Consider the following 25,036-nt stretch of genomic DNA (forward strand, 5'->3'; position numbering starts at 1 on the left):
CCTAGGAAGGTTGGATGACGAAATATCACCGAAATTCAAGTAGATGGAGCCTCTTTTTTCATTTGAAACTCCTATTGTTGCTGGGATAAAACCACAAAGATTCTCCTTTACTTTAATTTTGGCCTCCGAGACATTGATCAAATTAAGTGTTTCCATTGCTATGCTTTCTAACCCACCAAAGTATTTCCCGATCGCCTCAAAGGTTTGCTTGCACTAGTAGTCAAGGGGTAAGTTCTTGATAGAGATCCAGTCCCCATAACCCCTGACATAAGCTGGTCTGCCATGGATGGAGTTGTTCCATCTTTCGAATTTCAGGTGGAAGGAGCCGAATTTCTGCCACTTGCCTGAGATATTAATCAGTTCATCTAAGGAGTCTTGTTCCATTGTTACCAAAGCATTTTCTGCAAATAAAGGATTGATAATAACATTAGATTGGAAGTGATCTTTGAGTGTTTTACAAATATCAAGCCAATTATCGAACTCAAATAGACGTGAGACAATCCATAGGTTGGAAAAGTCAGGTTGGAGCACATCAGCATGCTTGATAACCCATTGGTGATGCCTATTTTGTTTTTTGACCAACGAAACAGGGGAGACAGGGGAACTCGGGTTCCTTGAGGAAATCTGTGGCTGAAGAGAGGTACTCAATGGTGGCTTGTCAACTTTTGAAGGGGGGAGTTTATTCTCAGAAGAAAACGAGTTTGGTGAGGGATCCTTGAGGCAACTGCTGACCATATCATTGAATTCTTGCCAGTCGGAGGTGCCATCCCCAAAAGGAGCATCCTTTTTCTTTTGAATTAGGCTGATGAAGTTTTCCTTTATACATGAATTCAACTTCCCATTGTTATAGAAATCTTAAGAGTTCTAGGAATTTATCCTTGAAAAAATCCCAGAATTTGAGGAATTTAGCAGTAAAACCATCCGGTCCAGGGGCCTTATTTTTGCCCAATAAGTTTAAGGCAGATCTGATTTTGACTATAGAAAATCCTGCTGTCAGCTTTGCATTGTAGAGACTTTGGACCATTTGAAGTTGATAGGAACTGTTCTTTGGCCTGGAGACTTGGTGTACAACGTGGAGTAGAAGTCTAAAATTAGGTCTTCAATCTCCTTGAAAGAGTTGGTTGCTACTCCTTGGTCATTTATGAGTTCGAAGATAAGATTCTTTCTTTTTTTTGCATCCAGAAATCTGTTGAAAAATTTTGTATTCTCATCCCCTAAGCTTAGCCAACTAAGCTTGCTTTTTTGCCTTAGATTTCTTTCATCAATTCCATAGAGGGAAAATAATTCAGCTATCAAAGAATTTCTCATACTCCTTTCTGTTTCCGTTAACCCATGAGCTTCTACTTGCTGATCAATCTTATCTATTTCTCTTAGTAACACTTCCTCTCTTGATTTCCTTGTTGTTTCAAAATCTAAATGCCAAGCTTTAAGAGTTGTCTTGACTTTTCTTAGCTTAATAGAGATGACAAAGCCGGCCCAACCTTGCTGAAGTCCCATTGATAATGTGTCTTTAATAATTTTTCAGCTTTCTACTATAGATAACCAACTGCTACAAAATTTGAAAGGAGATGGCCCCCATTCGAATGATCTGGCTTCAAGAAGAATTAGGAAGTGATCTGAACATAATCGTGCCAATCTTACTACTCTGGTATTTGCAAAGGTATCATCCCAACTATTAGAGACCAGAAATCTGTCGAGAAGTGAAGAAGAAGCTGCAGGACCTTCTCTTGACCAAGTAAATTGGCCATTACCAAGGGAGATTTTCATTAATTTTGCTGAATCAATGAATTTGTTGAACTTTTTCATCCCTTTTGTTATTCTCCCTGTTGGAACCCTTTCTTAAATCCTTCTTGTGATGTTGAAATCTCCTCCAATACACCAAGACTCGCAACAATATCCTGAAAGTGAATATAATTCCGGCCAAATATGATTTCTTTCTTTGTAATCCGTGGGACCATATACATTCGTGACCCAACTTGTTTTCTTGCATAATGTAATGCACTTAACTGATAATAAATGACCACCCTTAAGAACTTCTATAACTGAGATTTTGCTTTCATCCCACATGGTTAATAAGCCCCCTGATCTGCCTTGCGCTTCCACAAACTCCCACCCTATGTCTTTGGAACTCCAAAGTTCTTTTATAATTCTGATATCAAAAGAATCCTTTTTAGTTTCTTGGATAATGACCAAATTCGGGTTGGTTTTTCTTATGCTTCTTCTTACTGCTAGTCTTTTGGAGGCATCACCCAAGCCTCTTATATTCCATGATATGATTTTCATGATGTATTCTTGGGATTATCCCAAGATCAAACCATAGTCTTCTACCAACAAGATCAAATTACTGGGAATATCTTCTTTGTCAATAGGCTTAATGGAAGATCTGATGTTACTAACCGTTTTAAGTTTTTCTTCAGGTTGAAACAGGCAGTGCAAATCTTGTTGTTGCTCATAATCAAGGTAATCCTCTTCTTGGAGGAATTCAGGGGCTATACTGCCACCCTCATCACTGCTAATGCTGAGCAGAGAGTCTTCATCGGAGTCATAGTTTTTGATATCTACTGGAGGAGGGCTAGATATGCCTCGCATAAAAGCCACATGTGAGTCTCCAACTTTGAAGTCTTGGAATGAGGAGGAGCAAGGATGAGGGGGAGAAGGGACTGACCTGATGATAGGGCCAGAGGGTAATTGCACATTAATACAACGATTCTCCGATATGTCTACATTTAACATGGAAGTCCAACCATTTTGGAATGAGGTTTTCTTTCTTATAAAATGCTTTCGAAAAGGTTTTAGAATGGAGGCCTTGCTTGTATTTTTTGGAATAATACCGGATAAAGATGTGGGGGATATTTTGGCGCCTGAAGGGTCTTTTGGAAGTAATAATTCGGGGATGTGGAGAGGGGGGGCTGAAAGAGACTCTTGGACTTCTTTATTAAAAGGCATTGCGTCTGTCGCCTTGGGGACCAAAAACTCGGTGCACGAAGGGGCTGCTGTAGGCGGTTGAACTTCCTGTCTAACCATTGTTAATAAATCTCCACTATTGAATTTTTTGGACTGTTGGACTTCCTCTGAATAAATTGATTTTTTGGATTGTAGGTGTTCCTTTGAATATTTGATGTCAACCGAGTTTTCAAAAGAAGAAATTAAAGGTGCGGTTGGTGGGATAACCGAATCCAAACCTGTTGGACTTCCACTAGGGTGAGTTTGAATTTCTATTGGTTCTCTCCTTATTAAACATACCTCCTTCTCTCTTCTTAATGACATCTCTACTTTCTCTCTCTTTCTGTTCACACCAAACCGGTTAGGGACTTGAACGGTTTCTGATTGATCTTCACAAGAGTTTACTTCCAGTGGATTGACTCCTATTCCAACCATCTGAAAAGCCCCCGGAGCCGCCTCTTCTGTTAGAGAAGTCCCCTGAATCTCCATTTCCGATGGACTAATAGTTTTATCCTCCGTTTGGGACAATAAAGACCTTGAAAACAGGGGATTTCTAGAGAAATTCAACTGATTAACGACTGTTTTATGAAAGGACCATTCTTCAAACTCATTTGTATTAATTAACCCTTCATCAATCAAAACTTGATTAAAACGAGCCATGTCTACCGGATTTGAGAGGTCATTTTCATTAAAAATCTTCTTGGCCTTCTCTGAAGGGTCTAGGAACTCAATATCACCAAAATGTAGAAATATGCTTCCCCTGTTTTCATCTGAAACTTCTAAAGTTGCTGGCACAAACCCACATAAATCCTTCTTTACTTGAATTCTAGCTTTTGCCACATTTAGGAGATTAAAAGTTTCTATAGCAATGGCTTCTAATCCTCCAAAATATGAATCTATTGCTTCGAAAATTTGCTTGCGCCAAAACTCTAGTGGCAGATTTTTAATTGAGATCCAGCCTCCATAACCTTTAATTGACCTTGGGCAGCTGTGTAAAGTAATGTTCCACCTTTCAAATTTTAGATGATGATGTCCAATCCTTTGCCACACTCCAGGTTGTTCAATCAAGTCTTCCAATTCCCCCTTTTCCAACTTTATTAAGGCTGATTCTGCTGAGAGAGGATTAATGATAACTTTAGAATTTGACCATAGCTTTACTTCCTTTGAGACTTCCGACCAATTATTGAATTTGCAAAACCTACTGACTACTCATAAATTGCTGAAATCTTCCTTGAGAACATCTTGGTTTTTTTTAACCCAAAATTTGGTTTTTCTTTGTTTTTTAGTGATCTGAGGGGGCAGGGGATTCTGTTTTGCTGGAAAAGCTGACTTAACCAAGGATTTTCTTCCCCTTACTATGTCTACAAAGGTGTCTAGGACCTTTAGAGGATTTTTGCCGCCTGAACAGCTTCAATTAAAGACAATGCACTACTTAACATGTTATAGAAAGAATGTCAACATGAGTTAAGGAATCCTGATGGAACCTATCATCCTCCAGACGCAGGCCAAACGACACATCTTAATAACCATTTTGAGTAGACTCTGATCTTTGATATCTTTGTTACCCCGAAGGCATCTTGACCACTTTTGACAATAAAGCTGGAGGTTGGAAGCTTCAAAAGGACTGAGATGTTTTCCACGAATCAAAGTAGCTGCGATTCTGCCAAGAAAAGTTGCTTCTTGGCTTCCACGTCTTCTATGATGAAAGAACCTTCTTGGAGGTGGGCACAGAAATGGCTGTCATTAATCCTACAGCTTACTTCAACAGCTGAACTAGTCTTGGAAGGAAGGGCTGGGGGGAGGGCCATGAGGACCGGGTGTGAAAAGATACAAGTGAAGAAGGAAGAGGACGGTGAAGAATTTAATCGGAGCCTGATCGGAGGGAAGGAGAGCACGACACTAGGACGGATGAGGAAGCCAGGGAGAGGAGAGAGCATTTAACAGTTACCCTAATCCCCTACAGATCAAATCCCATAGCCAAAATCAAATTGCTCTTATATCAAATTGATAGAACCGAATTATTCTACCCCTTTCACAATTATTCTCTTTTTCATTCACTATCCTTGGAATAATTCTTGTTTTACCCTTTCCCTTATGTGTTAATAATAGGGGGTCTAACATTTTGATCACGACTGTTAGACATAGGATGAAACTTTTGAGCTCTGACATCGAGTGTTATAATATTAACTTCTAATGTTGGCGAGTGCCATATTCTTTAGTTAGAGTTGGCGAGCTCCTAGTCTTTGGTTTAGTATAGAACCCCTAATCTACCTCGTCTACAAATTTTTGTGAGAAGTGAACAGATATGTCTTGAAAATGTTTAAGCATAATAATACTCATCCACCCAAAAAAAGAAACCCACCTGATAATCGTTGACAGCTTGGAGTAATTGATCACGATATGGATAGATTGGCAATGTTTTTCTCTCCTCCTAGGCAAACAAAAAGTTAGTTCTCAGTCAGTTGTGAGTTGATAGTAAACACCAATAAACAATTATTACATGAAAAAAGGTCAGATCTTGTTAAAAAGAGATTCATTGATAGCAAAGTTGACCAGAAATTAATGTTTAAAGTGGCACATATTAATTATCATGACAACAGAAAGTCCATTGCCTCCCATTCATCTTGAAAAACCCGAAGAGAGTCCATTGCCTCTCATTCATCTTGAAAAACCCCTCCAATCCGTTTATATTAAGACCTTTATATTAATCATCATCTCTAATATACCCCTAATATCCCTCTAATGCCATAACTATCATATTCCTAATTATGAACATATAACGTCATCTCTAGAGAAAGTTAATTGCCTCCCATTCATCTTGAAAAACCCGTTCAATCAGTTAAAACTAAGATCTAATTATGAATACCAATGAGTATTAAATTCCTGTTTGTGACAATATAAACTTGATACAACAAAGAGTGATCAGAATCAAAACCTGCAGCTTCTCCAGAGCTGACTTAGCCTTGGACTTCTCAAGTGATTCAGTCTGACGTTCATCAACAAACTACCAAGAACAATGAAGGTAGCATGAAATAAACAAGATTTTCACTACAGTGCCACAACTGCATTCAATAACTTTCAAAAGTTTAAGCCACACCTCATCACCTTCCATAACTGATGCCTTTATAAACTCAATCTGATCCTCAAAGACAAACCTAGAGAGAGAGAGAGAGAGAGAGAAGATTCAGGAGATGTTCATTTTCTCTATTATAATAGAGCCTGCTACAAGGGATAAATAAAATGAAATGAAATGGAAACATCTTGTAAAAATGTAATGGTAATGGAAGATATTATATGTTCCAAATAAAAGATGACAATCCACCTGGTATCATTAATGAGCATTAAAATACAACAAAAAACGTAACAATAGTAAAATATTCTAACAAAACATCAGAAACGTAAAAGGAAAAATTCAGAACCATAAAATGCTTACTGATAGTCATCTGATGCTTGTTTTTTGTTTTTCGAACCGAATTTCATTGTTGCTTTCCCTGAAGGATAATTTTGTTTCAGAATCTGATGAAAGAGCATGACTAAGTCCTCAAAGACGTGGCACTTACCTATTTGGTGTTCTTCCCATGCCTCTTGTTCGGCAAACGGGTTCATTTTATCGGCAGCACCTGAATCCCTGTAAGGATAACAAGATTTCAAAGATTACGACAAGATAACAGGACCATTGACAGAGAGCAACAATAGATGACAAAGTTTCACCACTCTCATGGGACCTCCTTATCCAACTTCTTTTACAGTTATACTCTCTTTATAATCAACTCAAAAACTCAATTGGAAATATTACGACACCATTTATTTCGAAGAGTTCAACTAACCTATATCGCTGCAATGCCACTGCAAACCTCTTATCCTGATTAACACCCCCTTCCTGATCATAAGCTTCAGGCATCCTGTACTGCACTCCAATATAGCGAAACATGAAATATGCAATTCATCAATAAATGAGAATTATCATAGTAACAAAAATCCATTGCTTTATTGTAGAAACAATAGAGTTGTATCCTGAAAGGATTCTTTTTTTTTTTAATTAAAAAAAAAAAAAAAACATGGATAGGTTGGATGTCTAGGACTCATCTTTTAGACATCCCTAGACATCCAAAATGTTTCTTTCCAACTGAGAATGGTACTAAAAAAATGGAGAAAGAATGATTTCCCTTTACTGGTAACGACGATGTGAACTGACCTATACCACTTATTTAAAAAATGGATAAAAGAAATTTTCACTAGTCACAACATGCGAATTGAAAGAACTTATCCACTTGTAAATAACTCCCTCTTTTTTGCCCAAAAAAAAAAAACAAATTCTTTATATATTCAAATTCAAATAAGTACTTTCATCAAAGAAGGGAGAAAAAAAAACAAGGGTAGATAAGAAGTTTGAGAGTTTGCAGTAAAAGTGTAGCAGTACTTTTAAAGGGTTGTTTTCCTAGGAATTTGTGCCTCAACGAGGTTCACACCTCCAAGGAGCTTTTGTACCCAAGTGTATTTTGCACATAGTCATAGTTTTTCTTTCCTTGGAAACACCCTTTGTATACCCTTTGATTCAACCAATGAAACTATTCCTTATATATATATTTTTTTAAAAAAAAAATAAAGGTAAATTCAATACCAAACAAACGCAAGAGCCAGAACTCAACTGCCAAAGCATTAGAAATATCACATATTTTGCCACAAAGAACAACCATGACCCCAACTATCAGAAATATGTTCTCTTCCTTCTAAGAAACATCCATAAAATCCTTCATAATTTTTTTTTGAAACGGAAACAATTCATTAATTAAAGAGAATATCGAGCAAAAGCCCAAAGTACAAGAGGATTATACAATGAGCTGAGTAACATCAAAAAGCCAAAACGGATCAGCTAGCGCAACCGGACATCTCAACTAGGTTAACACCCCCTTAGCGCCCTCATCATATCCAATAATTATCTAAGACTAGCTTAAATCGGAAGCATAACTTCTTTACAAACCCAAAAGGACAAACAACGGGGCTAATAATTAAATGAACATTCTGAAAAATACAATGAAAAAACTAAGAGAACCACTGGATGCTGAAGAGGCTAAATCCCGTCACTTGGGAGGGAGGCAAACACCCTCCAATTAAGATTAAACTCTGATAAACTGTAGGCATTAAAGTGCTTGGAAAGGATACACCAAGAAGAAGCTAGCTGACGGGCTGATTCGAACCGATCTTGACATCCAAGCACTTTATCATGGAACACCCTCTGGTTTCTTTCAAACCAAAGGTCAGTCAGCAGTGCCTTTACTGCATTTAACCATAGAAAATTGCTGGGTTTGTGAAGGTTTATACCAACTAACAGCTGCTGCAAGTTTCCCTTAAAGTTATTACACATAACCCATGAGATGTTGAAGGACAGCAACTTATTCCAACACCAAGCTGAATAGGAACAATGAAAGAAAAGGTGGAGGGAGTCTTCTGACCAATTTAGACACAAAGGGCAAATTGAGGGAGAGATATTGTTGGCTGCCATCTTACTTTGCAACACCGAGGCTATGTTCAACTGCCCACTAAGCATTATCCAAATAAGAATATTAATTCTTCTTGGACTGCAAGTCTTCCATAGGGCCGAGAATAGCGATTTATCCATTGGGGAGGAGTGGGAGAGGTATGTTCTAAGTGAGCTGACCGTAAAGAGACCCAAGGCTGAGATAGACCAAATCTTGCTATCAACAACTTCTGAAACTTTCCTTGCTGCAATGACCCCAAGCAAATCTTGAAAGGAGGCGATTTCCTCATCTTTAAGCAATCGGCGGAAGGTGATTGACCAAGCAGCCAAATTGGTGTCCCAATGGTCAGCAACCGAACCGTTTGGTAACAAAGATATTCGAAAGAGATTTGGGAATAAGGAACGGAAAGGAGTTGCTCCCACCCAAGGGTCCAGTCAAAAAGCAATTCTTCTACCATTTCCAAGCTTAAGAGTGGCCAACGATTCAACTTTTAGCCAAGATTTAGAAATACTAATCCAAGGGCTTCTTAGACTTCTACCCCCTTTACCTGCCGTATGCCAATTGAAAGGGTCCGTGCCATGGATGCTTCTGATAACTTGCCCCCAAAATGAGCCTTCTTCTTTGAAGAACCTCCAGCCCCATTTAGCAAGAAGGGCTTGGTTCATAAGTTTGAACCCACCAAGGCCGAGGCCTCCATCTGTTAATGGTTTTTGAACCATATCCCACTTCAGCAAATGATTTAGCTTGCTGCCATTGTGCCCTTCCCAAAAGAAATTTCTTGTGATTCTCTCCAATTTCGAAGCAACTCCTTCCGGCAATATAAATATAGACATGAAGTGTGTTGGGAGGTTGGATAAAACTGATTTACATAATGTGACTCTACCTCCTCTAGAAAGATTGAAGTGCTTCCACTTATCCAATTTGGCTTGGAAGTTATCCAAAACTGGTTGCCAAAAAGACAGCTTCTTCGGGTATCCTCCAAGAGGCAGCCCAAGATAGAGGATTGGAAGCTGATCAGCCTTACAATTTAATGCAGCAGCCATTGAAAGCGGCTCATTATCATCTACATTTATACCGTAAAGGGCTGATTTCTCCCAGTTTACCTTCTGCCCTAAGCACCATTCGAAAAACTCCACCGTTTGCTTTAGTCTTGCAACCATGTTGCTGTCATACTTACAAAACAAGAGCGTATCATCCGCAAATTGAAGGATGGAGATCTGGATTTTATCTTTGCCAACCACAAAACCTTCATATAGACCGGCTTGAATGATCTTAGTCACTAGAGCACTTAAAACTTCACTTACTAGAAGGAAAAGGAAAGGTGAGAGGGGATCACCTTGCCTAAGGCCTCTAGTGGCAGCCACTTTTCCCCTTGGTTTTCCATTGATGAATACAGAAAACATTGGATTTTTAACACAGCCCAAAATCCAATCAATCCATTTCTGATCAAAGTTTTTACTTTTCAACACCTTTTCTAGGAAATCCCAATCCACACGGTCAAAGGCCTTCTCCAAATCCAGTTTGAGGATCCATCCTTTCTTCTTTTTCACTCTATACTCTTCTACAGCTTCGTTAGCAATGAGGATGGGGTCTAAAATTTGCCTTCCTTCAATAAAGGCACTTTGGGAAGAGGCTTTAATGCTAGGCATTACCAATTTTAATCTTTCAGCCAACACCTTTGCAACAACCTTATATATCACTGTAGTTAAGCTAATTGGCCTGAAATCACTTACTTTGACTGCTAACTTCTTCTTTTGAATAAGACAAATGAAGTTTTCCTTTATACATGCATTTAGCTTACCATTCTTATAAAAATTTTCAAAGGTGGAATGCAGATTATCCTTGATCAAGTGCCAAAATTTCAGCAGAAACTCCACTGTGAAGCCATCGGGTCCTGGTGCTTTATATTTTCCTATTTTCCTTACAGCAGCCCTGATTTCTTCAGGAAAGAACTTGGCTTGTCGGCTTAAATTCTGAGTAGCATTGATACAAGACCAATCAAGGTTTAATGGAAGATGCCTTAAACCTGGAGACTTCAGGAATATGTTGCTATAAAAATTCAAGATTAGATGTTCAATCTCTTGAAAAGAAGTTGTTGGCACCCCTTGATCATCTATTAATTCAGCAATGAAATTTCTTCTCTTCTTTGCAGCTAAATACTTATGGAAAAAGTTTGTGTTCTCATCTCCCAACTTCAACCAATTCAACTTACTTTTCTGAATTAAATTAATTTCCTCCAATCTTTAAAGAGTCATTAAATCTGACTTTAAAGTGGATCTAAGTGCCAATTCACTGCTATCAAGGGAAGAGGAATCAGCAAGGGCATCCCATTTTTCAATTTCTTTTAACAGCCCCTCTTCTTTGCTTCTTTGATCTTCCTGAAATTTAGAGTACCACTCCTTTATTGCTGCCTTTACACCTTTCAATTTCTGATTAAGGGCAAAACCAGCCCACCCTTGAATGGTACTACAGCCCAAGCTGATTCGATGATCTTGACGCACTCCTTATAAAACAACCAGCTGTTACAAAATCTAAAAGGGGAAGGACCCCAGCTGAACGACCCTCCTGCTTCAAGAAAAATTGGAAAGTGATCCGAGAAGGATCTTACTTGTCTGTTGGCTCTAGAGTTCTCAAACAACTCATCCCAAGTTTTGGTGATGAAAAATCGATCTAAGAGAGATCTTGAAGCTGAAACTCCTTCCCTAGACCAAGTGAAGCTGCCATTTCCCAACCGAATCTCCAAAAAACTGGCTTGGTCTATAAAGTTGTTAAACTTCCTCATTCCTTTAGTGCTACTGCCCAATGGATATCTTTCATGTGCCCATCTTGTGATATTAAAATCTCCCCCAATGCACCAAGCTTCTACACAATAAAATGAAAGAGATAACAGCTCTGGCCACATGAATTTTCTCTCTTTGTAATCATTTGGTCCATAGACATTAGTGATCCAGCAAGTCTTATTGCAAGCAGTGATGCATTTTACTGATAACGAATACCCCCCCTTCAAAGTTCCAATCACCAAGATCAAACTCTTATCCCATAGAGTCAATAAACCACCTAAATAACCATAAGATTCCACACATTCCCAGCCAATATCTTAAGAACTCCACAAGCTTTGGATGAAACTCACTTCAAAGCTGTCTTTTTTTTACTCTTGAATTAGAACTACTGTAGGGTTAATTTTCTTTAGAAAACGCTTGAGAGCTAACCTTTTGTTAACATCTTTCAGGCCTCTAGTATTCCACGACACAATTCTCATGATTCGGACTTAACTCGAGGATTGTAACCTCAATTTCTAAACATTAATCGAGGATGAGATGGCAGTCCTTGACAATTGAGGTTAAATGAGCTGGAAGATCACAAGGAATAGCTGGAAAAATTGAACTAACAACCTCTAAAATAGTGTCATCCTCTGTCTGAAACAGGGGGTTCAAATCTTGAATAATAGGGTCCTCTTTACTTTTTTCTTCTGAAAAACCAACTGAATTTGCCCAAACTTCTTAATCAATGAGGACCTCCCCTTTATCTGCTGGGAACTTCCCTGGATAGGTTGTGGAACCTCTCAAGAATGTAACCTCTGTATTAGGTAATGAAAAAACAGAGTGCTCAAAGAGAGTAGGGAGAGGAGAAGGGGAGCCTGACCTAGAACATTGAGGTTGTCCTTGAATTTGGGTGCATTGGGCTTCTAATAAATCCGGGTTGTGTATTGCCACTGACTTGGCTTTAAAGCTTGGTTTCTTGGATGAGTCCTTGGCTAACTTTCTTCTGATGAAATGATTTAAAAAGGCAGGGGGGATGCTAATTTTTGCTGACGTTTAGCCCCTGTTTTGCTTGCCTTTGGCGCTTGCTTACTGCAGGGAGGAAGGAGGAGTGCCGAGAAGGAGGCATGGACTTTTGGGGCTATCTCGGGGGCCAGCTGAAGCAGAGGAGCCTGTTTTTTAGTGAAAACAGGGGAAGGAGACTTACCCGGACTAGAACAGGGGAACAGAGCAGCAGCCTTGGAAGACGAAGGGTCACTTTTGCTGCTTGATAAAAATGTTGCTGATTGCTTCGAAAAACAATTATCTTTAATTCCTTGTGACTTTTCATTTTTTTGAATAGGTGACTGTTCAAATTCTTTGGCCAAGGGGCTGGATACCCCATTAAATTCTCCCTTCTCTCTCTTCTTAAAGGCTCTAGGCATCTTTTCAACTTTTTAATTAAAGTGCAGTGACTCTTCAATTTCTTGCACATTAAACTTTTCACTAACAGTGGGCAGTACATCTTCCTCGACAGTAAAGGAGGCAGGGGAAGTTGGATTCTTTGTAATTAAGCACCTTGCAAGGGGGGAATGGGACTTCTCGACTTCCTCTAAGTAAATTTCATCTCTTTGAAGGGGTTCTTGAACCGGATTCGAGTTCCTTGAAAAGGTGGGTTTGGAATGTGAAGAGACAAGGGAGTTCCACTCCGAAATATCCAATTTGAAATTAACTCCTTTATCTTTAATTACATCATTTAACCTAACAAGGTCAATAGGATTAGAGAAGTCCTTAAATAATAAATTCCCCACTGCCTTAGGAGGAGCTTCTAAACATTCCACATCTCCAAAATTTAGAAAAAAAATTCTCACGAATTGCATCCTTTATTTCGATTGTGGCTGGCATAAATCCACATAGGTTTCTTCTAACTTGAATTTTGGCTTCCAAACAATTAGTTAGGTTAAGAGTTTCTGAGGCAATTGATTCCAAACCCCCAAAATAAGCACCTATGGCTTCAAAGGTCTTTTTTCCCCAATAATCCATAGGAAGATTCTTGATTGAAATCCAACCACCAAAACCTTTCATCACAGAGGCTCTTCCATGTATTTTGGGATTCCACTTTTCAAACAGCAAGTGAAAAGGACCAAACGACTGTCATATACCCGGACTTGATATCAATGTGGCCAAATCACCATTGCTGACTTTGATTAGAGCTTTATCTGCAAACAGAGGATTGATAGTGACACCAGTTTTAAAGGCCTCACCCATTACCTTCGAAATATCCTTCCAATCATTGAAGACTAAAAGCCTTGAGATGAGCCATAAACTACTAAAATCTTCCTTGAGAACTTCATGATCTTTTTGAATCCAATAAGAACCCTTTTCTTGATTTAATTGACCTTTACTACAGGATTTTTGAGCTGCAACATTCCTAAACTTTGAAGGCTTTAGATATGGTTGAGAGAACGTACCTTTCACCACTTCTGAGAAACTCTTCACTTGAGGGGCTTGTTGAACTGAAATATCTTTGAAGATATGGATGCTAGCATCAATCATTTCCTTGAACTCTTTGCCAGCCTGAACATCCAACCCCATAAGGAACATGAATATTCTTTCTTCCCCCTGTGGTAGGCCACACTGCACATTTTACAAACCAATTGTCTTTGACTCTGAATTTGGCTAGACGTATGAAACTCTCATCTACTCTTTCTTTTAACAAAAAGAACTCAACCGTTGAGGCAAACAAAAGTCTTCTGAAGCCTTCTTTCTGCCAAATGGTTGTTGCTAAAGAAAGGAACAAGGACTGTCCTTTTTTCAAATCTTCCACTATGAATCTTGGACCCTCTTGCCACATACAAAAGAAATGACCCATAATGTTGCAGCTTTTAATCTCCATGACCGGAAAGCACTCCTATCAAGGAGTCGAAAGGTTTTTGCACAAAAAACTGCCTTTTACTCGAAGCAGCAAGGGTTAAAATACAGGGCAAGAAAGGAGATCAGAGAAGGTGGAAGCGCCGGAAGAGGGGCAGGGAGAGGGGGGCAGAGGGAGAGGGGTGGGAGAGACGGTCAGAAGGAAGGAGAAGGAAGGAGGGTTAGGGAGGGCATGGTGAATTCTGGTAAATCCTTCATAATTGAGGCCCTAACATTATGAAATGAGTTCTATACCATGTCAACATTGAACAATATCCGTAATGCTATTCCGATATCTTGCTTATCCCTTTAAAGCTGTTAGAATAACTTCTTATCTTGATTAAACCGAAAAGGGAGAAATGAAGACACACAAAGGTTAAACGGAATGAGGGAAAAGTTAATAAAAATAAATAAAGCATCATTATTATTATTATTTAAAATAATATTAAAAAAAAAAATCTATGATTCATGTGATAAAAAGAAACATCTTAAAACTTCCAGATAGGCAAAAAAGCAGATGTTTAAAATTTTAGCTTTCCAAATTGTTTTAATTTATCTTATTGTACTAAAGGAATTTCAATTAATTTGTCAAAATACTCATTAGATATTAAAAGAATGAAAGGGAGAGAAGAGGAAGAAGAGAATGAAGAAGAACAACAACGAAGAAACAAAAATAGAAAGATCAAAGATATGACCTCATTGATGTCATCAGCCTCATCTGTCCGCTTCTTCACAAGCTCATATATTTCCTTCTTATACCTGGAAATGACAAACAAAATATTTCACCAGGTTTCATTTTCATAAACTTATACCACGAAAGTCCTATTGTTTTTAGATAGTAAAGAGAGAATATTTGAACAATCAAATGAATATTAAATATTTAAAAATTTCAAAAGTGAACAGGAACTAATGAACAAAAAGGATTCGTACAGCACGGTCAAATGATAAGATCTTCTTTTGTACTGTCCTTGTATGACTTCTTTGAAAGATAAAATAATGATCTTAAATGACTGGACTACTTAAGAGATTTCGTTCACGGACACTAGTAAAAGCACACCATATATTATATAAACCATAAAGAGCTAGGCGTATACATCCTCATTGGATCCTATATGGGAAAAAAATCACATCAGAACACATCAGTGATCACCCGCCAAGAACATATTAAAAAATCCAATAGCATGAGATTGCATGACATCAATATGGTAGCAAGCACCAAGTTCTATATAAAGAACTAAAAACAAAAACTAAAATTACAAGTATATCTGAGTACATAAAACAAGAGAGAGAAAGCATCATTAACTACTACTCATTTGTTTATTTCAAACACGAGGAAATATTTGCAGCAGTATATATATATAGAACACACGAAAACCATCCACCATATCAAAAAAAAATCTTGCATCGCAAACACTAGCTTATCAATTGTGCGGCCGCATTTGATTCTATAAAAAGAAAAAAACCAAACTACTATCTCCCATGAAAATAACATCTGAACACCTAAAGAACTTAGGGAAACAGTTTGATTATAAGCTTACAAACAGACACGATAAAATACAATGAAATTAGAGAGAGAGAGAGAACCAAACTATTAAGTATTAACATCATCATTTAAAAATAAAAAACAAAAGAAATGGCAAAAAAGAATGGAACTCTTACCTTAGCTCTCGATATTCTGCTTCAGTAAGCTTCACACCTTCAAAAAGATATTGCTCATCTTCTATATCATCTCTGGTATTGATCATCACGAAAGTCGAGAAATAAAATAAAATATAAGATGAAGCGAGAGAGAGAAAATGACATCACGATTACGGAAAAACAAAATTAATTGAGAGAACGATGTAATGTCCTTTCAATTTCTTGGACGGAAAATTGACCCCAGATGAAAAAATAACACCAGTAATAAGATGAAAAACAACTGTGCCAACTGAATGTATCCCATTATACCTGATTTCTTCCAGTTTCTTCTCCTCCCTTTTCTTTAAATACTCCTGTCTTGAAACTTTCCTGAAACAGTAAGGAAAGTTAGATGATGAGTATCTAAAATTTCATTATCAATGAGCATTTATCAATTATCACTTCTGTATTTACGTCATTACACACCATAATTCCTAATTCTTTACATATTCAATGCAATGTGTCTTCCCTTGAACAAATATGTTAAAAACCTAACGAAGCATCTTTAAGAGTAGATTGCCAAAACATATTGGATTAAGAAACTATAAATTGACTGGTTGAGGAACTTAACCTTGATATCTTATCACAGGAACACATACCGAATTGCTAAGGCAGAATGATTAATTTAGAATGTCCATGAAAATAGCGGCAGAAACACCTTGAAACACCTTGAAACTATATTACTCACTACAAGCTACTTCTTGACGATTGCACCAATTCAATCAGGAAAATTAGTGTAATATCTCCTACTGGTTTGATCATCGGCATCGAGATGTTCCATTGTTCCCGGAAGAAAACTCCCAGGATGCTCCAATTTTTTAATTATAAAAAAAATTAGGTTATTAAAGAATGTCAGACATGTCAAACGACAGATGGAACTTGATCTTCAAAAGGACCTTTAAGTAATAGATGGTTCATACGGATCACAAATGGAGCCTCTTTTCGTTCTCTCTCCAAAATGTTGGATTGACTATTGATAAGGACTTGATTTCTTCCCTTGATATAATTCTGGGTCTTTTTTTTCTAAATCCCTGTCTAGTTACTCAGCTACTACCAGGAAGCAGCATTGTTCTCCCCTCAGATCCTCATTAGGTGCTTTGGAGCACATAACTTCTGGAATGCTCAACGTCGAGCTTTGATTGGAAGCAAAACCTTTTCCTTGGTTGCAAGAATTGTACTGGTGTAAACCACTTGTAGAAACTGACTTGATCTTGTATTATTTCCAAAGTGAAGGACTTAGCCCTTATTTATAGGCTAGAGTTAGTTACAAACTGATTTACAAACTTACAAATTGATTTAGGTACTGGTTATTCACAGAAGTGTAAAACAAACCGAAAACAAACTAATGAAACTGTTACATCATGTACATAAAAGAAGAACCAGAAGCCCCGACCATAAGAGTTCTTTTTTTCTTCTTCTTTTTTTGAGGGGAAACAAATTTCATTGATAACATGAAATAAAAGAGGAAGAACTCCGAACACATAGAGGTGGATTTCAAGAAAGTTCCCAAATAGCAATTAATGTAGAGAGGCGACAATTAATAAAAAGGTATTTACATTTGCACCAACACAAAGTATTCAAAAGAATCAAATCCATAAATATTCAAAGGAATAAGAGATATGTCTAAAAATGCGACCATTCCTTTCTCTCCAAAGAGACAAAAGAAAAGACTCAGTTAAGAGCAGCCCATAATAATTTCTTCACACCATGGAAAGGATAACCCACCAAAATAGAAGCAAAAAAATTATAAATGTTATTCAGCAAGGCCAAAGACCACCCAAAAGCATCCGGAATAGTCATCCAATAATTGGATGCAAAGGAGCAATGAGCAAATAAGTTCCAGGAGACTCAGAACACGTAATATACCAAGAAAAAGGAGAAGGTGAAACTTGAAAGTAAGGCATTCTTCAATACAAATGATCAGTTGTCTTAACTGCACCAAGACTAAGCGCTCGGAGAAAGGTATTAATCTTCTTTGGAAAAGTCTTATTCAAAATCACTGAGTAAGATTGCTAGCACTGGGTGAAGGTGTACCGTACCAACAAGAGCAAATTATTGGAAGGATCAAGTGGCTAAGACCAATAATTATCAAGATTCCATAAAAAAATCAAGGAAAGAAGAAGAGAAAGTTTAAACCACTCAATGATTTCCAAATCATTGAGGTTATGGCGAAAACTCAAAGTTCACCTGAATCCCAAGTAGCCTTGTCAGAATTTCAAACTTCACTTCAACGACTATACTAGTAGGCCAAGTAGTTAAACAGAAAAGACAAGGGAAAGCAATAGCAATCACTCCACGACCTAGTCAAGAATCATGCCAAAAAGAGATGGGCCTGCCATTGCCTAAGCATCGATGAGGTTAGGTCTAATAGATGCCAATAAAATTTAGTTAGTGTTTAAGTTTCCTCCCAATTACTATAATTCTCCTAGATTGTCCTATTATTTGGATCCAAGATAGCTCCCATTGTAATGATATAATTGCACTCATTCAACTGATGCTTGGTTGCGTTTCAAACTTAGGCCGCAGGCAAATATTTTACATACTCCTTAAACTCTCTGTAAAAATTAAATATTTATCTCAAGAAAATAAAGGTAAAACCATGAAGAAAACTAAGTGAATGTAGCAGTAGTAAACCTCAAAGTATCAATTCCATTATTCTCCAAAGCTTCTGATCTTCGAATTGCCTCTTCTGTTTAACATTAGATGAACGAGGATGATAGTGTAAGCTGAAAAAAGTGCATGTCATTTCCGTTATAACAATGTATTAACTAAATTAAAAACCAGTTACCTTCCTCCTTCCTGCTCAATTTCTGCTCTGTTAACTGTCAAAGAATGACTAGAATCAGAACAAGAGATAATGAAGTTCTTAGAACATCACTGTAGATTTCATTGATGTATGAAGTCCGCAAAAAGAGCATGAGTCCTGAGGAGTTCTTTTGGGGCGGCAGTGTTGGGTGGGGTCTGTGAGATTCCATAGTTTTATGTTTTATTTGGTTTAAATCTAGACTTTGCTTGTAATTTTTTATCATGATTCAAGAAAATGAAAAATAAGAAAGGATGAATCAATTTTGAAAGAGAGGGAAAATAAGGAATAGCAAGTTAGCTCTATACAAGTATACCTTTTTGGTTCCTGCAGCATCCCTTTCCCTCATATTTTGCTCTAATTGCTCCCTCTCTCTTTGATCTCGCAATCGCTCCTCCTCTGACTGCATTTCGATTTAAACTTGATGTTAAGAGAACTTGTTTCACTGAATAGATTTTTATCCGAGTAAAAGATACATCCAAGTACTAAAGAAACATTTGACATTATTAATGAAGGTGTACCAAAATAAGCCCAAATGTGTACCTCAGAGCCATCATCTTCAGAACTAGATGCCCGTCGTTTAACCTGTCTATTTTCTCTTTCAATAGCACTTTCCTGCATTGACACATCAAGTCAGAGAAAAAATAACCCGCTTAAAAGAACATATATATATACCATTTCATATATCATACCTTCTCATCATCTTCATCTTCTTGATATTCATTTTTCTTTCTAAAATGTTTCTCGCGATTTTTTGTTTCTCTGGGATCACTGCTGCGTCCTTTATCTTCAACATCTTCGTCATCAGCATCAAGCAGTGCATATGTCTTCTGCTTTCTTGCCAAACTTGCAGCTTCTCTCTCTTGCTTCTGATAAAGCTGAGGCAGGACAACAAAAAATTATAATAGATTAAATAATCCAATGTCAAGGAAGCTGTAAATGCAATAAGTGAAGGTAATGGAACAGCGAAGAACACTTAATATATAAATCACATATTAATTGTAAACAAAATTTCACTGATACATTTAAACCAGATGATTGCTTGCGTGGCACTCTAGAGAAAATTCCTTCAGCAAAAGCCAATGTTTCTCCGGAAGATGGCAAGGAAAAATCGATCACCAACTTGCTCACTACATCGGCAGGTGATGTTGCTTGTTTGGCTGCAATAGAATGGTCAACGTGTCGTAAAAAATATGCCAAAATACCATATCTTTCACAATTGATAATTGAAATACCCAAAGGAATGTTAAATCACTAAATAAGGAGAAGCAGTACATAGTCCAATCATATACTGCACAATCGTCGGCTGAGAAAAACCAAGCAGTGACATTAACTGATCCGAAACCCACGTTTTCAAGTCCTTTTCGCCCCCCATCTCCCTGAAATTGAGTTTGATAATAGTTAAACGGAATGGCTACCAATTTAGCCAACAAGAAGATTTAAATGACAAATTATGTAAATTTTCAGAAAGATGTAAACAATAATAATACCAACAATTCAATTCTAAGAAACAACATGAAATGAAGTTAAACTAGTAATGAGAAGCAATGTCTAATTGGTTTGAGGGACATTCAAGTCTCAAAAGTTTGAAAATTTTGTTTTAATGACACAACTTTCTAAGATCTCTAATTGGGTATTACTACATGCATGTGATTTCAAAACAAAAACCAAAAGATCATTTAACTTAAAGTAAATTTTCTAAATTAATAAAATTGGGAATAAAGTAAACAAAACATCACTATGATAAATTAATGAATGCCAAAATAGGTTTTAATTCGACATCCCCAAAAAACGTTAATAAAAAGAAACATTGAGAGTTAAAACCACTAACTCAAAGGTTCTAAGTCAAAACATGAAATATCTCAAACACATGAAATGAAGAGGAAGCAATGACACTAGTCCCATCCCATGGCACCGTCAACCGATCACTTCGTCATGCGTTTAGTACGTTCTTAACCCCATTACAAGGGTCATGCTATGCAATCACATACAATCATGAGTTGAAAAATTATTAAAACTGGTGGGACCTAAAAGTTAGCCAAAACATCCAAAATTGTGTCATTCCAAGCTAGAATTTTTGCCAATCTAGGCATGTCATTCTAGGCTAAACAGTGCCATTCCAGGCTAATCAGTGTCATTATAGGCTAAAGTTATGTCATTCCATGTTAAATCTATGTCATCTCAGGCACTTTTCCAATATAGGCAGAAAGTTTATCAAATTCGAAATTCCTTCAAACATACACACATGCATGAGGTCCCTGATAAAATCACAATTCAGTGCTAAAATAACCATACATGTGATAAGAAACCAACTCCAGTGACTTTATTGATTCAAGAACAAGCCCAAGGCTATTACAAGATCAGAAGAACACAACAGACAGAAAACAAGGACAATGAACAAGACTCTCTACTGTCTTCCCCCACACTCAGAGAGATGACCTCCTACACCAAAAAATGACCATACCCCTGCCCTACACTCTTTCTCCTATATATTCCCTTTCTAATTCCCTAACTACTTGTGGTCCCCAGACACCTCAGAAGCCACACTTCCACACACACGTGCTTTCCCTTTAATGCCCCTCCTACTATACCGTAATATAATTGGTGGCCTAACACTACTCTCCCTCTCCAAAATCACCTTGTCCTCAAGGTGAAAGACTAGAAACTGCTACTTAAAGTCATCAAAAACCTCCCAAGTAGCTTCATGGCTAGGTAAACCTTTCCAGCCCACCATCACTTCCCAAACATTTGTTGAAGGATTCTTTCTATAACCAAAGATCTCAGCAGGCTCAGTGGTCCACTCATGCTTTTCAGACAAGTAAGGAATCATCGGTTGTACCTCATGATGCTGTCCCAATACACCCTTTAACTGAGAAACGTGGAACACCGGATGAAATATAGCTGAAGGGGGTAGCTCCAATTTATAAGCCACCGGTCCAATCCTTTGCAACACCTTGTAAGGACCAAAAAAATTTGGGGACAGCTTCTCATTTCTTCTCTGTCGGACAGATGATTGTCTATAAGGATGGAGTTTTAAAAACACCAAATCACCAACTTGAAACTCCAGATGTCGCGTGCTTCCGGTCAACACGCTTCTTCATCCTATCTTAAGCCACAAACCACACATTCTTCCACATTCTTCTTCACATCTCTTTCATCCCTCTTCCCAATACAACTCCCCTGTCAGCCTTTTATAAGTTCTCAAGTAACCAAAATGTCCACCAAAGACCAAGTCATGATAAGTACGTAACACTGTAGGTAATAAAGTAGAAAATTTAGACAACACTAACCGACCCTTATACTTCAAAATACCTTGTTGTAGCGAGAACTTAGGAACACTGTCAGCGTCTTCTTGCAGTTTAATAATAATTTCCTTCAACTTTGAATCTCTCTCCATTACTTCTTTGATAATTTGCACATCTAACAAAGTAGGAACTGATAAATGAGCTAAGTGTACGGTAGGAGGCACACGAGAGAAAGCATCAGCTGCTTTGTTTTCGAGATCTGGTCAATGAACTACTTCAAAATCATATCCCAGTAGCTTGGCAATCCATTTTTGATGTTGTGGTTGTATGACCCGTTGCTCCAACAGAAATTTCAGAGCTCTCTGATCAGTCTTGACTACAAACCTCCTCCCCAACAAATGAGGTCTCCATCGTTGTACTGCCATTACCACAGCCATACGCTCCCTTTCAATACCGGCTTAGCACGATCCCTCACCGACAATGTATGACTATAGAAAGCAATTGGCCTTCTTTGTTATACTAAAACAGCTCCTATCCCATACCCTAGAGCATTGGTCTCCACCTCGAAAGGCAGATTAAAATCAGTTAATGCCAACACTGGAAAAGTTACCATAGCCTGTTTCAATTTTTCAAATGCCTCATGAGCTTCTTCATGCCACACAAAAGCCCCTCCTTTCAATAGTTGACTCAATGGAGCTGCAATACTTCCATAATTCTGAACAAACCACCTATAGTAACAAATCAAACCCAAGAATCCTCTAACTTCCCTGATTAGAAGGAACCGGTCACTCCAGCATTGCCCGAATTTTCTCAGGGTCAGCCTCCACACCTTGACCTGAAATTATGTGGTCCAAGTATTCTACTCTACCTCAAGCAAACTGACACTTGTTTTGGTTGGCATACAACTCATTTTCTCAAAGAATTGACAACACCAACTCAAATGCTTCAGGTGTTTCTCCAAATTCTCACTATATATGAAGATGTCGTCAAAAAAAAATACTAACACAAACCTTCGCAAATAAGGTTTAAACATGGAATTCATTAAAGTTTGAAATGTTGAGGGAGCATTGGTAAGTCCAAACGACATTACCAAAAACGCATAATGGCCCTCATGAGTTCTAAATGTTGTCTTCTCTAAATCCCCTGAGTGCATCCTTATCTAATGATAACCCGACTTCAAGTCAATTTTAGAAGACATCCCAGCACTGTTCAACTCATCAAACAACTCTTCAATTACCAGAATTATCTGAAATGGTAACATTTTTTAGTACTCTATAATAAATACAAAATCTCCAGCCCCCATCCTTCTTCCGAACCAACAACACTGGACTTGAATATGGACTGGTACTTGGCCTAATAACTCCCGAAGACAACATCTCATCCACCAAGTTCTCCATTTCCTCCTTCTGTTGATAAGCATAACAATATGGTCTAACATTTACAATCAGATGTGTATGATGTTCAATACTCCTCGGTCTTCAGGCCAATTGAAAACATCCTCAAACTTCATTAACAATGCAAGTATAGATTCAGAGACAAGTATACACCTCACCTATCCCATACCATTCAACCAATGACACTCCCCCTTCCATTGCTCGACACTCTATCAAGAACCCTTGGTCCGTATCCGTCTAGGATTTCATCATGCTCTTAAGACTCACACGAGCCTTCATTAAGCTTGGATCTCCCTTCAGCACAATCGTTTGATCCCCTTGACTGAAAGTCATAGTCAAGTTTCACCAATCGACTTCAGTAACCCCCAGTGAATGTAACCACTGCATTCCTGAAACTACATCCCCTCCTAACTCCAAGGGAAGAAAACTATCCTTCAACATCCACTCTTCAATGACATTCCACCGAATTACAAACCCTCTTCCCCTTACCGCTGACCTAGACTCAAGGATAACACCATAATTCGAGGTCTCAACCATCGGCAATTGTAAACGAGACACTAACCTTTCGAAGATGAAACTATGAGTCGCTACTCGCTCCACAATCGATTAAGACTACCACCTGCTCGCCTTTGATTCTGCCTTTTAATTTCATCGTTCCCAGATTCGTCAATCCTACCACAGAATTAATCGATAACTCCTCTACAAGTTGTAATTCCTCTTCTACCTCAAGCATCTTCAATCACTTGTTCCTCTAGTTGATCGTTATCGTCAATCAATTCAACTTCCTCTCCATTTGCCTGAACCACCAAAATTCTCAACTCTCTCTGCTCACGACCCTTACAATGATGCCCCACAGAGTATCGCTCATCACATCTGAAGCACAAGCCCTTCTCCTTCATGGCTTGAAATTCTACATTAGACCGCCTCTTAATCGGACCTTCTCGCCGATTACCACTCGCCACCACACCTTTCAAAGTAATTGTTCTCATCGGTGTTGGTTCAGTTGATTTCACTCCTTTCACAACAACAGGAACAATAGTTTTAATATTTTCTTTCTTTTAAATGAAAAGGAGCCTCTTCATTAGTAAAATAAAATGAGGCTAATGCTCAAAGTACAAGAGAATTATACAAAGAGCAAAAGATCCTAAGGATCAGGAGGCGCACTCGAACATCTCAACTAGGTTAACACCCCCTTAGCGCCCTCATCATATCCATACAAAACTAACATACTAACATAACATGGTGATAAAACAAAGAACATCAAGGTCCCAAAACAAATCACTAACCAAAACACAATAATACAAAATAAAAAGAATATTATGCCAAATAAAACAAGATTGAGACAGAACTGCTAAAAGTCTGGGAATATGAAGGCCTGCCTGTTTAAACATAATTCCTGTAAGGAGAAATCTTCAAAGGTTAATTCCTGTAAGGAGAAATCTTCAAAGGTCTTGCATAGGGTGCACCAGGATGAAGCATTTCTTCGTGCTAAATCATACCGGTCCATCCAACCTGCTTCTTTATCATGGAATACTCTTTGGTTTCTTTCAAACCACAACTCAGCAAGGAGAGCCTTAACCATATTAACCCAAATTAACCTCGGGCGCTTCTTAAGTGAAGGGCCCATTAAAATTTGCTAAATGTTACGTCTAAAATTATCTCCAAACACCCAAGCAGTATTAAAATCGGAGAAAATTTTCCAACATCATCTTGCTGAATATGAGCAATTGAAAAATAGATACTGCAAATCTTCACCATCTTTTTTGCACAAAGGGCAAATAGAAGGCAACAAACAGACCGAGGGGAACTTTCTCTGCATGACTGAGGAACAATTTAGAAGGCCAAA

At 38.0% G+C, this 25,036-nt stretch overlaps 1 protein-coding gene across 6 annotated transcripts in view; it reads right to left on the reverse strand.

Annotated features, from left to right (window-relative positions):
- LOC120071440 (pre-mRNA-splicing factor ATP-dependent RNA helicase DEAH1) overlaps positions 1-25,036 on the reverse strand; it is a 46,306-nt gene that overhangs the window by 15,799 nt on the left and 5,471 nt on the right. For all 6 annotated transcript variants that reach the window (XM_039023727.2, XM_090310787.1, XM_039023728.2 and 3 more), the window contains 16 exons: positions 19,827-19,930; positions 19,575-19,711; positions 19,244-19,429; positions 19,095-19,166; positions 18,868-18,954; positions 18,537-18,570; positions 18,383-18,437; positions 16,019-16,078; positions 15,731-15,802; positions 14,767-14,830; positions 6,771-6,850; positions 6,504-6,571; positions 6,377-6,434; positions 6,041-6,098; positions 5,879-5,947; positions 5,306-5,374 (listed from right to left, as the gene is read on the reverse strand). In XM_039023727.2, coding sequence (XP_038879655.1) covers positions 5,306-5,374; positions 5,879-5,947; positions 6,041-6,098; positions 6,377-6,434; positions 6,504-6,571; positions 6,771-6,850; positions 14,767-14,830; positions 15,731-15,802; positions 16,019-16,078; positions 18,383-18,437; positions 18,537-18,570; positions 18,868-18,954; positions 19,095-19,166; positions 19,244-19,429; positions 19,575-19,711; positions 19,827-19,926 — 1,269 coding nt within the window. In that variant the 5' untranslated portion in view covers positions 19,927-19,930. The remainder of the gene's footprint in view (positions 1-5,305; positions 5,375-5,878; positions 5,948-6,040; positions 6,099-6,376; positions 6,435-6,503; positions 6,572-6,770; positions 6,851-14,766; positions 14,831-15,730; positions 15,803-16,018; positions 16,079-18,382; positions 18,438-18,536; positions 18,571-18,867; positions 18,955-19,094; positions 19,167-19,243; positions 19,430-19,574; positions 19,712-19,826; positions 19,931-25,036) is intronic.

This window comes from Benincasa hispida, chromosome 2 (genome assembly GCF_027475165.1).
Source record: "Benincasa hispida cultivar pf3 chromosome 2, pf3_genome.v1.1, whole genome shotgun sequence".
In the NCBI taxonomy this organism is placed as follows: Eukaryota; Viridiplantae; Streptophyta; class Magnoliopsida; order Cucurbitales; family Cucurbitaceae; genus Benincasa; species Benincasa hispida.